At 52.0% G+C, this 12,976-nt stretch overlaps 1 protein-coding gene across 3 annotated transcripts in view; it reads right to left on the bottom strand.

The window, feature by feature from the left end:
- SMURF1 (SMAD specific E3 ubiquitin protein ligase 1) overlaps positions 1-12,976 on the bottom strand; it is a 101,797-nt gene continuing 88,821 nt past the window's right edge. For 2 of the 3 annotated variants that reach the window (XM_060284296.2, XM_030846010.3), the window contains 7 exons: positions 10,963-11,077; positions 9,655-9,833; positions 8,543-8,680; positions 7,476-7,596; positions 6,329-6,530; positions 4,795-4,879; positions 1-3,270 (listed from right to left, as the gene is read on the bottom strand). In XM_060284296.2, coding sequence (XP_060140279.1) covers positions 3,171-3,270; positions 4,795-4,879; positions 6,329-6,530; positions 7,476-7,596; positions 8,543-8,680; positions 9,655-9,833; positions 10,963-11,077 — 940 coding nt within the window. In that variant the 3' untranslated portion in view covers positions 1-3,170. The remainder of the gene's footprint in view (positions 3,271-4,794; positions 4,880-6,328; positions 6,531-7,475; positions 7,597-8,542; positions 8,681-9,654; positions 9,834-10,962; positions 11,078-12,976) is intronic. The other variant, XM_030846011.3, reaches the window with a different exon arrangement.

Genomic DNA, 12,976 nt, shown 5'->3' on the forward strand with positions numbered 1-12,976 from the left:
AACGTAAAGTTGTGAGTTTATTGCATATGTAACAAAATGAACCTGACCGCCGGGGTCCAGCCTGCTGTACAATCACTGTTTGTTTTGTGTTTCCAGCTGGTTCTATAACCACATTAAATAGAACTAGTATTTCTTTAAATACTTCTGATTTTGACATAAAACAGAACATTTAGTGTACAACTTTCACAAAATAAATCAGCAATAAAAACAGTGGGAAGGATAACAAGGATAGCAGCAATACTTAAAAACAAGACATTACAAAATAAATTAAAAAATACATTATAAAGTGGTTGAGAAACAAAAATAAACAAATTTTTAAAATTCATACTATGTTTTGGGAAGGCTGCCGTGCAGCACACACCTGGCTGCGGACGGGGGCGGAGGGGCGTTTTCTCGGACAGCTCCGATCGGAGGACCACCTGACCTGCATTTGGACCACGCGGCCCGGCAAGCTCTGGGGCCGCAGTTCCAGGCGCTTCTCCCTGCGGGAGTCAGGAGAGCTCCGCCCACTGTCAGTCACCCCGGGGCCCCTCCGTTCTCCCCACAGCACTGGCAGAGCGGTGGTTTGCTACATCCCTGAGGGTCGGCTGATGACCGCTGGTGAGGCAAGCCTGGAAGTCGGGCCCTGAAGCATCTGGGCAGAGAGCTGAGGGGACCAGGTGGGTCGCTGGGGTTCCCGAGAAGGGCGACAGATGGGGAGGCTCCCGCAGACCCCAAAACCCACGGCTTGCCTCACTATTCTTTGGTGGGGGTGGTCGGGGGGTGGGGAGTGTTCCAAAGGCCCAACCCACTGTGGACAGTTACGGTTCTAGGAGCAGTGCCACCGACAGCCCTGTTTGGCAGGAGTGACCTGGGGCTCCGGAAGGTTCTGCTGTGCCAGGCTCCACAACAACCCACGCAGCTGGTGAGGTGCCCGCGTCCCAGTACGAAAGCGGAGACCCAGGCTTTGCGGGCAGGTAAGTCGACTTTCCCCAGCAGCCCGTGGAGGAGCCAGGACGTGAGCCTCTGGAGCTTGCCGAGGTGACACCTGACACGTGAGGGTGGCCTGGGGCCGGCAGGGGCACTACCCATCCCACCCCCAGCACCCGCCATCAGCAGGAAGGCAGCTTTAAAGGAGGCAAATGGCACACTCCTGCTTCCAAGTCTTTCCAACCACTAGACCCTTGTTTCCTTCCTAACTTCCTGCGGATTTTGGCCGACACCACAGGATAACTGGGTGGGCCTTCCCCCCTCAGTCTCGAGGGCCTCAGTTCCCGGATGGCAGTCTCCTCCTTGCGGTTTAGGTCCGTGTTACAGAGGAGACCTGTCTGGCGGGTGAGAGTGGTGGTGGTGGGGGTCTGTCTGTATCATTCATTTCCTCATTCCTCCAGAGGAGGACCCACGGCAGCCAGCTTCCGGGACGCCAGAAGGTGTCGTGGTGAACGAGACACAGGAGAAGCCCAACGGGCAAGGCGGGACTTCGGAGAGACTCAGCCCGCAGTCCATCCTGGACGTTCTGAACGGATTACATTCTCCTTCTGCAGCCAAGGCATCCTTCCTATTCTAGAACCTCAGCAAGTCACCCAGAAGCACGGCTTTCTCTCGCTCCTGGAACCTCCAGCCAGCGAACTCCGGCCTGCCAAACGTCAGACCACTGGCTGCTTCCCGGTCGAGCCGAAGAACCACAGCAAGGTGCAGGGGGTAAGTAAGTGCGCCTCCAAACCTAGCACCGTCCACAGGCGTTAGGAACAGAAAGAACAGACGGGACAGTCGGCCAGAAAGCTCCTTCCAAACCCACCTCAGACCCGCAGCTGGATCCCAGCACTGAACTCGGAACCTTACAACAAAACTTCAACAGTGAAAGGTCTTGCTAATGAATGACCCTGCACTCGCCCCCAAACAAACAAAAACCACCACCATACGGGAGAACCTGCTGCCACTGCTGTTTTTCTGCTGAACTTTAGCTGAAATCAAACCACTTTGTTAAAATACTTTTTGATCTTCTGTGCAAATTGGAAAATGCTGGTAGAAACCTAGGGTCAAGGCTTGCTTTGGCCTTGCTCATATCTGGACAAGTGAATGGAGCAGCAGTTGTTAGTGTCACCATCAGACGTTGGGGAAGTGGGCTGAACGTGTCACGGTGGAGTGGCCCCTCTCTGCCTTCAGGTTTCCATCCACGACCTACTTCTTGTAAACGAGTAACCTGGGGTGGATTTAGGTCATGGAGGTTATCCGTTCTCTCGCTCCCTTTCAAGCTAGTTTGCACCAAGCCAGCAGCTACAATGATGGAATTTTGTTCTATTAGTTTAGTGCTTTCCACAAAACGGTTTGTTAGCATGCACGTGGCCCAGTCGACGCCCTTCCAAGTACAGCCTGCGCCTGGCTGCGAGCATCTGAAGCTGGGTTTGGGCTGCTTGTTTATAAGCTCTGTTATGTGGTGTTTTCGCTGGGAAAATATTTCAAACTGGATAGATAACGTGGCTAAAGGGACTCTTAAAAGGAAAGATCATTTTTCTTTATGCAAAACAGATTTTTCAACCAGGAAACCCTGAAAAGAAATAAATACCCAGGCCTCCAGCACAAGCTGCCCCGATTCCCTTACCTTTCCAAAAGGGAAGCACAGTTTTGATGCCAGCTTCCTGCAGTGGCAGAATTCCAATAAGCATATATTATACGGTTATTGTTCAGGTAGAAATTAATCTGCTACCCAGAGCAGGCTGCTAGGATGTGAAATTTGGAATTTGAGCTGCTGAACTTGAAAACCTCAGGTCTGCTTGGAGACAGAAGAGCTAGTCCAGCTACCAGGGCCGAACCCTCAGGCAGCCCCGCTCAGCTCCATAACTGTGAGTCAAGACTCCTCTAAAGCCCCCAGGGCAGTGAGCCTGTCACCAGAAGCGTTACAACCGTAGCAGAATATCCTGTGTGACCGAAGCAGTGCTAAACCTGGCTGCGTTTTATTGGATGGGTGATGGAAGGGGTGGGGGGGTTCTGTCAGGAGGAAAATATGGGTGAGAGCCACCAACTGAAGTCCCCCCGCCCCCTTTGCTCCCCCAACGAGAAGCAGGGGAGACAAGCCTTTCCCTCAGGTGTTCTAGGATTCCAGGGCCTCAGCCGGCTTCGCGGAGGCACACAGAGAGCATCGCTTGGGGTCTGGTGGCCGTGAGCTAGCATCTGCTGCCTTGGGCTGCACTTCACTCCACAGCAAACCCACAGGTCTCCTCCACTGCTGTCAGCAGCTTCTCATAGAGCTTCTCATATGACTCGTAGGGTGGAATGTCGATCCGGTTAAAGCTGGAACGGGACAGAAAGGTGAGAGACTCACTGCTGGTGCCGCCTGGCCTGAGGACCTGCTCCCAGGACAGGGTCAGGGCCAGGCCACAGCAGAGCCTTTGCGGCCACAAGCACACACATGGTGGGGACAGAGCAGAGAGGACGGGAAAGCATCTCATCCACCTGGTTCTGGGAGATGGAGGAGAGTTTTCCCCTCTCCTCTGGTGCTTTTCTGCTTCTTAGGCAAAGATTTTCAGTCAGTCAACACACAGCAAAACAAATCTTATAAGATCTTCCAAGTGAGTATGTACTGCTTAGATTAGGACAAAGCTCTCAACTTGTTTTTACTGTTGTTTTGGGGAGAAGTTATTTCTCAGACCCAGGAACACCACGTTTGCAGAGCACTGCAGCCCAGGCTGGCTGCAGTCAAATCACCACTAACAATTCACTGCCTGTGGATCTAATCCCCTGTGACTTAGATCTGAGAGCAAAACGGGGCAGTCTGGAGTATTTCCTGCAAAAACAGAAACTGTATCTCAAAAATAATAAAACGTCAAATCCCTGATAGAGGATTAAACGACCGGGTTAGCATTTCCTCAGGGAAGTTCATTCCCAAAGCTGTGCCCAGAAGACACCTTTGTAGACGATATTACCTCATAACAAATCAAAAACTGCAAGATTCTGACTGAGAGGACAGAGTGCCTCCTGAATTACTAGAGGTTAAGTGGTTGAGGATGGCTTTTGTCAAGAAGGAGTCGGGCTAAACGGTGTGGAGGCTTCTCAGGGGGCTTAGCACTGGACGTTCTTCACGTCCGTTTTACTCAAAGCACTAAACCATTAGAGAACACAGCCTGCTGGCGCGGGAGCAGCCCTGTGCGTTAGCATGCGCCACCCCGGGACGGCCATCCTGGGCGCAGACCCTGGGCCCAGGGAGGGCGCGTCCTCTATCTATCTCAAGGACATGGAAACCCAGTTTGATGTCATGGACGGCGTGGGAACCCACAGCCTTGGTTCCCAACCAAGAACCTCCCATCACATCACCATGCATCCCGGCAACATTTGGAACTGACTCTCGTGAACCAGAGGTGGCTCTCGTCTCAAGAAATGGCTCCCAAAGTGTATGTAAGTGATTTGATTTTAAACCACAAAGGAAATAACCCACTACGGGTATTGTTTAAGTGAAAATCAAGGGAGGAAACATTTTTCAATACACAAGGTGCATCTGTCATACGCAGAGTTCTGAGAGGAGACCAATAGCTCCAAACTTAAAACTGCAGTGTTCCCTCCTGACACTGCACATGTGCGCGCGCGCACACACACACACACACACACACACACGCACGCACATGTGCGGCAGGACCCAGCGAGGTGACGACTGGGGCCGGAGAGCGGCTCCAACGTCAGTCACGTCTCCAGACAAAACTGGGTTCACGAAAGAGCCTCGTGCTGACCCTCACGTGCGTGCTGTCCGCTGCAGAGTCCAAGTAAGAAAACAGCTCAGAAAAGTCACGCACGGAGACAGGCTCCCAGGGCGCTGGTCCTTACCAGGTGTGGGCCTTGGGCAGGTTGTCTGTGTTCGCGTCAATCAGGTGGATGGTGAACAGCCGCGGCCCTGCGGCGCCTGTAGAGCCTTACAAGACAGCATTCTAGTTAACACGCTTCAGAGGCCGAGGCTGGGCCCTTGTCGCCACCCCGAGGCCCTGGTGCCAGGCGGCCGTCCTGCCAGAAGGTCACGGGGCTCACACGGCCACACGAGCCTCTGCCTGCTTTCAGGATGCACCTACCGTGACCATTAAGTGACTAACACCAGACATTTTAGAAAATCACAGGAGCAAGGCAGAGCAAAGGCGGGGACCGCTCTCCTCTCACCCGACCACGAGCCTGCTCCAGGGCGCTTATCTGAAAGCAAAATCTTTCAATCGCCAGTGATTTTTTTTTTTTTTTTAACAGAAATGTCTAGCAAGCAGGATATGGAGTCAGGAAACCTCCCCAGGCAGAGGCCCAGTGGCAAAAGAAAGACACAAAGGCTGGGACCAAAGCCCTAGGACGAGAAGTAACTTCTCTCACTCCAAGAGGGAGGAGTCGTCTACAGGGAACGTACACGTGAAATCTATCTGCTCCCACTAAGTTTTAAAATATTAAGATTCTTCACCTTACTCCTGCCGGTTGTCAGGGTTATCAAGTGACAAAACCCCCTAATTTTACAAATCACAGAGCCCTGAAGAGGCCTTCAAGGACTTTTCCAGTTGGCTGTGCTGACCACGAGCCCCTCCAGAGGCTCAGAAGCCTCGTTGTGGACAGCCTCCCACCCCCTCCTCCTCCAGCCCCCAGCTCCAGACCCAGGTGAGCCAGAGACCCAGCCAGAGCCGGAAGGGATGCATGAGAGGACAGGGACCTAACTGGACAGGGGAGCCTCTCAGGCAGGCCCCTTGTACAGATGAGGAAACCAAGGGCCCGGGAGGACCCCTGGAGCTGTGACCCACATGGCAGCGGTGTGCTCTTAGAGACTCAGGACTGCAGTTAGAGAGCTGCTGTCAGAAAGTTCAAAAATTAACCCATGGTGCATTTTTAAATGGCTTTCTTTCCCCACAGCCTTGCTCTTTGTACCCCCTCTCTGTCACCAATTCTGTTGAGGGAGGGAAGCGGAGGCCCCGGCTCCCCTGGGCCTTCCTGGCTCAGGTCTTTCCAGACCCAGCCCTGTGTGGGCAGCAGCCGGCCGGCACCCACCACTGCTGTGTCACGTGGCTCAGAGGCCCTGGGAAAGGTGGTCTGAGGTGGGCGGGGCTCTGTGTGATGGACATGCCCTCCTACATCTTTCCAGATGTTTTCTTTCACCTTGGGCAAAGGATAGTAGAGCCTCAAGCCCTGGGGGCAGCAGAGAGAAGGGCAACCGGAAGGCCATGGCTCGTGTGGAGGGAAGAGGGTCTCTCCAGCCCCTTGGCCAGGCAACACCCCTGCAGCACCGAGTGTCTGTCATGAAGGACCCGAGGCCATGTCGTCTCCTGGCGACACCCCAGGACGACTGCCCGCCGCCGCCCGCGCCCCAGCCCAGCACCAGCCCCACCACCACGTCAGTCACCTTGCAGCGCCTTGAAGCCCTGGAGGGGGACCCGCGTGGAGCCCGTCACGAACTGCAGCAGCCGGGCCCTCCTCTCCTCGTCGAAGGTCTCCACCGCCTGCCAAAACCACCGGACCACGTTGCTGTCGGCCCCGCAGTGCTTCAGCCGCGTGTTGGACTTCCAGTCGTCCAGGTCGATCTTGTCCAGGCCGCCGATGATCAGCTGTGAGGGCGTGAAAGCAGGTCACCTCCCCGACGTACAAACCGACGGGTGCCCAGCTCCCAGGACACGGAGAGCGTTACAAACCACGTCCCGACAAACCGGACACGCATTCAGACAAGTCGACAGACACGTACACAGCGGGCCTGAGGCCCACGCTCTGTGTCTGCACCTCCGGGCCGGCTGCCACCCCGAGGACGCTGGTGTGGCTACTCATGTGACGTTTCCTTAGCAGCGCGTGCGTGTGTGCGTGTGCGTGTGTGTGCACTGCACTGGGGAGGATGGAGGACCGAAGGACCAGCCACAACAGCTGCATGGAGCCACCCGTAAAGTGGGGCCGCCTCCCGGGGACGCGTGGGGCTTGAAGTCTGAGGAGGAGGGAACAGGTCAGGGACATGCTTGTTGCTGTGACCTGCTCCGGAGCCATCGCTCCCCCCAGGGAGGCACCTCGGGGCCCACAGCTCTGGCACCGCCCTGGGGCCAGAAAGGCCGGGAACAGCCTGAAAGGCAAGGGCTACTTGGCACCAGAAGCGGATGGGGTGCGCAGGAATGGCTTTGTTCACGCCCATGAAGAGGGACCAGAAGCGACAGTAATACTTGGTTCTGGGCCTAGTAACAGCCAGAATCAAACAAAGCAGCTGGTCATGAGAACTTCCTCCATCTGAGGTGACCCCCAGGAGGGGCTTAGGAAGCTGTGCTGCGGGGAGCTTGCCCACCCAACAGGACAAGCCGCACAACGCCCGGCAGGATGGCGCAAGAGTTACCCGGAATCCCTGCCGCTAGGCGGGCACCAGGCCTTGGCATCAACTGCTCAGGCCTCCCCGACCCCCCGCTCCGCCCCCAGCCCTGCCTCTGCTCTCCTGCAGCCCCGGCGGCCCCTGGGCCTGCGGGGATCGAGCAGCCGAGGAGCACCCGTCACGCGCCCCGGTTCCCCCGGCGCTCACGCACCTCCAGCTCCTTCTGGTCAAAAGGCTTCAGTAAGTGTTGAGGGATGAGTTCATTAAACCCCTTCTGAAGAGCCAGGAACTGGGCCTCGATCCCCCTCATAAACCTCCAATTTACATACAACCTGAAAGAAAAATTCACACGTCGGAAGCAGTATCAAATGGCTCGTGAACGTCGTTTTTTTTCTCCATTAGTTGGTTCTGATATCCGCTGAACCCTGCCCACCATCCTCCCCTAATGGGGAGGAAAACCCCACTGGCGGGCAGTACCCAGCCTAAGAGTCAGGTTAAAACTAAATCAGGGGCTTCCCTGGTGGCGCAATGGTTGTGAGTCCGCCTGCCGATGCAGGGGACACGGGTTCATGCCCCAGTCCGCGAATATCCCACATGCCGTGGAGCGGCTGGGCCCGTGAGTCATGGCCGCTGAGCCTGCGCGTCCGGAGCCTGTGCTCCGCAACGGGAGAGGCCACAACAGTGAGAGGCCCGCGTACCGCAAAAAAAAAAATAAAAAATAAAAAATAAATCAGATGTTCTGATTCTTCGCTTGAAATAGCAGTAGGATGTAACCTGGCCTGTTACAGGTGCCATAATTTAAAAATATGTTTGAAAAGAAAATACAGGGCACAGTGAGAACTACACACCAGTCTGACAGCCTGAGCACAGACATGCCCATGTGTCTAAATTTCCCATGGAAGTCACTCGTCATTTATTTGCCTCAAGAGGTGGGAAAACAGACTATAAAGAGGTGGACTTCCATCACACCAAGCTCAAGGAAGCTTGCCCCAAACTTGAGGGAGGCCTACTCCTCCCTCCTGTGGCTATACCACCTTCACACCCACAATCAGGCGGTCACTGGAAAGCTACCCCTTGGGCTCTGGGTCATGAATCCCCCTTTAACGGGTCAACCCTGGAGCCCACCGCTGACCCTGCCGGTTTCTGGAAGTCTCTGCCGCTACCATGACTCTGGTCCAAGTGCTCTGACGACATAAACATGGCCCCCCCGTGCCCAGGACAGTCCCAGGCCCCGCCAGTCCCAGCGGTAACCCCCAGGGGCCCCAGAGCATTACCTACCGGACGTATTCTTTCTTGTTCTCCTCTGTGACAGGGACATTCCTGCCGTTGGGTTTCAGTTCATGCTGAAGAATCCTCCCGAAAGCGTTGTGCTCCACACAGAACGTGTGGTCCAGCACGGGGGTGATGTCGTTCTCTCTGGGAAGTTAGGACAGAAGATGAATGTCACTTAGGCCTCGGCCACCGCACGGGAGCACATGGAATCAACAATTGAATCAACAATCGGTAGGAAGAGGGACCGGCTCCTCCTTTGCAGAAGAGGGGTGACAGTAGTGACACCACCCTGTGACTTCCTGGGACAGAGCCAGCCGGCTGCTTTGTCCCCTGAGTCTCTGAGCGGACAGGAGGGAAGCATGAAGGGGCAACTGAGTCAAAGGGAAGCCTCGCCAAGAAAACACGGCGCCGCCTTCTCCAGGCAGCCTTCCAAGGGCATCAGTCCAAGGAAGCACTTGAAAGTCAGAACTGGCTCCTTCACCTGCCATGTTTCTGGAAACACAGACTGGGAGGTTCTCTATAGGATGAAGGCCCTGGCCCCCCGCAGACCTGCCTTTCAAGCTGGGACACGTGGAAGGAGGTGGACAGAACACAGGACACGATCGAGTCCTCGGCTTGTCCCCCGGTCCCAGAGCCTGGACCTCTCATTGCCGTGAAATCGGTCCTCACGAGGACCCCCGACACCTACGGTGACCATGTAACTGTACCTGTTGCTTTTAAGAGAGTTTTAGGGTAATCCTAAAACAAAGGCACCTAAATATTAGGGTGATTTTGGATACCTCCTTGGCTGGAGACACCCCAGAGTGTCACAAACCAACCAACCACCAGGCCTGGGGATTAACATTCACAGTCATAACTTAAGTCAAGGAAACAGCAAAAGAAACGGCAAAAGAAACGAGTCCATGTGATGAGAAACTGGGCAGACGTTACGCGGAAAATGTCAGTTAAGTATTGTTGTTGAACCTACTTTTATGTTTCTGATAGTTTTTCTATTCTCCGATTTCACACCCATCCCCCAAATACACACCCACGTGCACGCTACACAACACAGATGGATTTGGGGCACGCTAAGACGGGTGACGATCGATGCATTTTCAGTTAACTGAGTCAGTACTTACAGAATCCACACTAGGCTCTTATGAAGTTCCGGGTCCACCGACTCCAAGTCAGAAAGCTGGATGGGTTTCCCCAGCAGCTGCTTGTAGAAGGGAACTGTGAAACCCCCGTTTATGTAGTGTCCATGGAACACAGCCAGACCCATGATCCGACCCACAAAATGGAAATAAGACAAGTGGTCCTGTAGGGGGCACCAGAGAACATGAATTTGTGAGAAAAATGACCGGCCAAGGCAGATGGGTATCTTGTACTTTCTCCAGGTTTCTTGAATCAGTTACTCACGGGCTGCACTCATGACCAGACGAAAGACGGCTACATAGGAGGTCAAACTTAGCGCATGACTTTTGGAGAGGTCATCTGAAGGATACCTTAGATTATGCCCTTGGTTCAAACACCTTCTCAGAATTGCTACCTAATTTGTGGGACCCAGTGCAAAATGAAAATGCAGAACCCCTTATTCAAAAGTTGAGAATATCAACATGGTGACGGCAGAGAATCAACCAACCCTGGTCCCTTCTCAACACAGCGCCCGGTGCTGGCACAGGTTGCCGCCGGCCCCTCCCTCCCACTGCACCACGAGGAAATAAAGGGCAAAAGGTAATCCCCCTTCTTCCTCTGCCATCCCTCCCCCATCCCACAAAAAAGGAGCAGAGAAAAAATCCCAAGGGAGTTGAGGCAGGGACACAGGGGAAAATAGCTGTGAGCAACCCAAGTAAGAGAACCATCTTAAAACCAGCGCTGTTCTGGTTGGTAACCAGGGAACCTCCTGTTTCTACTTTTAGGTTGGAATTATACTCAGAGAGTTAGCTCCCATGTTGGTAAAAGGTCCTGTCTCATCGACTGCTCGTCAGGGACCACGTGCAGGACGCAGCCCCACGTCAGAGCCCTCCTCTTACCCGCTGGCCACCCTCGGACCAGTTACACACACACACCGCCTGTTTCCTCATCTCTCTGACAAGCAGCTAAGAGCATCAGCACCGGTGGCCAAAAAGGCCAATTATGGGAATATTCCCATTTCGACTGGGAGGAGGATGTACCTCGTCACCCACTTCTCAGAATGACACCATCAACAAATACAGCCGTCAAGCCAGAGTTCCCCTGACACGACATACTCACTGATACCAGCCACCGAAGACACGGGATTGAAACCATCCATCCTAATCCAGTTCTCACTCTACCTTGCAATGTTTATTTACCATAGACTTTGAGTAAGTCTACAATGAGTCAACCAAGAATTGAGATTGAAACTGGAAATCCATTTAAGAAATTCTCCAACTAAGTCTCCGACCTCTTTAGTCATTAATACTTACAGGGTTGATGGAAGAATCGGGATTGATTTGCAACATGTAAATGTTGTCCGTGGAATACTGGAAGAGTCCATAATATGGATTCAACATCTCATGGCACAATAAGTAAAGCCACTCCCTAGAAACAACAACAAGACATTTTAAAACTTCCTAATTTCCGATCTTCACGAAAGGACTGATTCACCGTGTCCTAGAAACCCAAACTGGTAAGGCTGCCTGGCTCTGAGAGGATGCGATTTGTGCCGATTGGGCACATAAGCTTAATGAAGTAAAAAAAATTGCTTCTGGTGGTGTCAGAAATGGATTTTCTGGCCAAAAGTCCAGTAACTCTGAAGCTGAGAAAGAACTGTGGTTGCCTGGAATCAGTACCAGCTCAGAGGCACAGTGTGCTCCGCAGTCCGTCAGCTTTCTTGCACCCCAACTAAGGTTTTCTCTGCTACTTTGCAGAGATCAAGATCTCAGGTGACGATGTTAACAATGTGGTAAAAACCAACAAAAGTGCAACAGAAAGCTGTCAAAAATGCGTGTGCACATACACAAAACAGAAAAAATATATATGCAGAGCATAAAGAAAGATGGGAAGAATTTATACTAACATGTTGACAGTAGCTAACTGGAGAATTCGCATTCTGGGCGTTTTAATTTTTTTTCACTTCTTTCTAGTTTTTAGATTTCTGATGGTATCATGTTATTAATGTTTAAATAAGGAGAAAACATTTCCCAGTCTAGGGAGACAGGGATTATTTAAGAACGACTTTTGCCCTCATAATTTTCTGTCCTGTTGAATTCTTATTTTTTGCCATAAGCGTTATCACTTTTATAATTTAAAGGACTAGTTTAAAATCTTAAAATGTTAATTCTAAGAGTTTAAAAATCTGGATAGGGTACATAAAATGGATTCTTTTCTGAATTCCTTTATGTTTGAATTATTTCATTATAAAAAAGCCCCAAATCAAAACCAATCAAACAAAAAAAGCACTTAGCAGACCCCGTATGGCTCAGCTGCTGCGACCAGACTGGGATAAGCCCGGGTGTGGGGGTCTGTACAACACGGTGTAGCCTTTTATTCTCTCTACTCAAAACTCCTTTAAATGGACGAATCTTATTAAGATAGCTGCCCCAAGTTTTACTCTGGAATTTCTTACTCCTTCAAACAGAAAAGACAGAATTGAGAAAATACGAAAAGGATAATAAGCACAAATGCAAATCATCTGTCCGAGAAAATTGTGAAAATACACACAAAATGATTACACCAACACAAAGCTGTGTATCCAACTCAAAAGAACAGGAAGAAAAAAAAGAACAGGAAGGAACTACCAGAAGAGATGAGACAGACACCAAATCTTACGAAGCCTCTTTACTAGGAAGGCAGAATTTCCCAACTCTGGTGCTTTGATTTATCCCCAAGTTTTGGAGTTTGGATTTACGAAGAATTGTTTTCATAAATGCCAAGGACCTGCCACTGTCTAGACAGGAAGTGATTAAAATACAAGCAAACATCCTGACCGAGCTGTGGACAAGGTACAGAGCACGAGGTATGTTCTGGAAGTGGTCAGGGAAGAGCTAACTACACAGGCAGAAGAGGGAGAGAAAGGAAAAGGTTCAGAGCCAAACACTGAGGAGATGAGCACAGACTGATTCCCATCGACCAACATAAGGGACACAGACACACACGTATGTGTAACACACATGTAACTGACATCTCTCCTCAGCCCTACACGACAGGTGTGAGCCACTCAGACACGAGGAAGACTCAGCTGAAACAATGTGAGATCAGACTGGAGGCAGAAAAGCAGGGCTTCTCAGCTCTTCCCTCTGTAGCATCATGTTAATCAAAGGAGCTACACAAAGACTTGATAACCACGGGAAATGCAGAGGACAGCGAACTCCTAACCAGACCAAACCTAACCCAGCTATTCACGTGCGTGCCTAGGAACCTGTAACCCCAGCTGTGCACGGGAGCAACCATAAAGTAAAACAGTTCAGGATACTGACTCTTGAGATATCGCGAGACTAA

Source organism: Globicephala melas, chromosome 15 (genome assembly GCF_963455315.2).
Source record: "Globicephala melas chromosome 15, mGloMel1.2, whole genome shotgun sequence".
Taxonomy (NCBI): Eukaryota; Metazoa; Chordata; class Mammalia; order Artiodactyla; family Delphinidae; genus Globicephala; species Globicephala melas.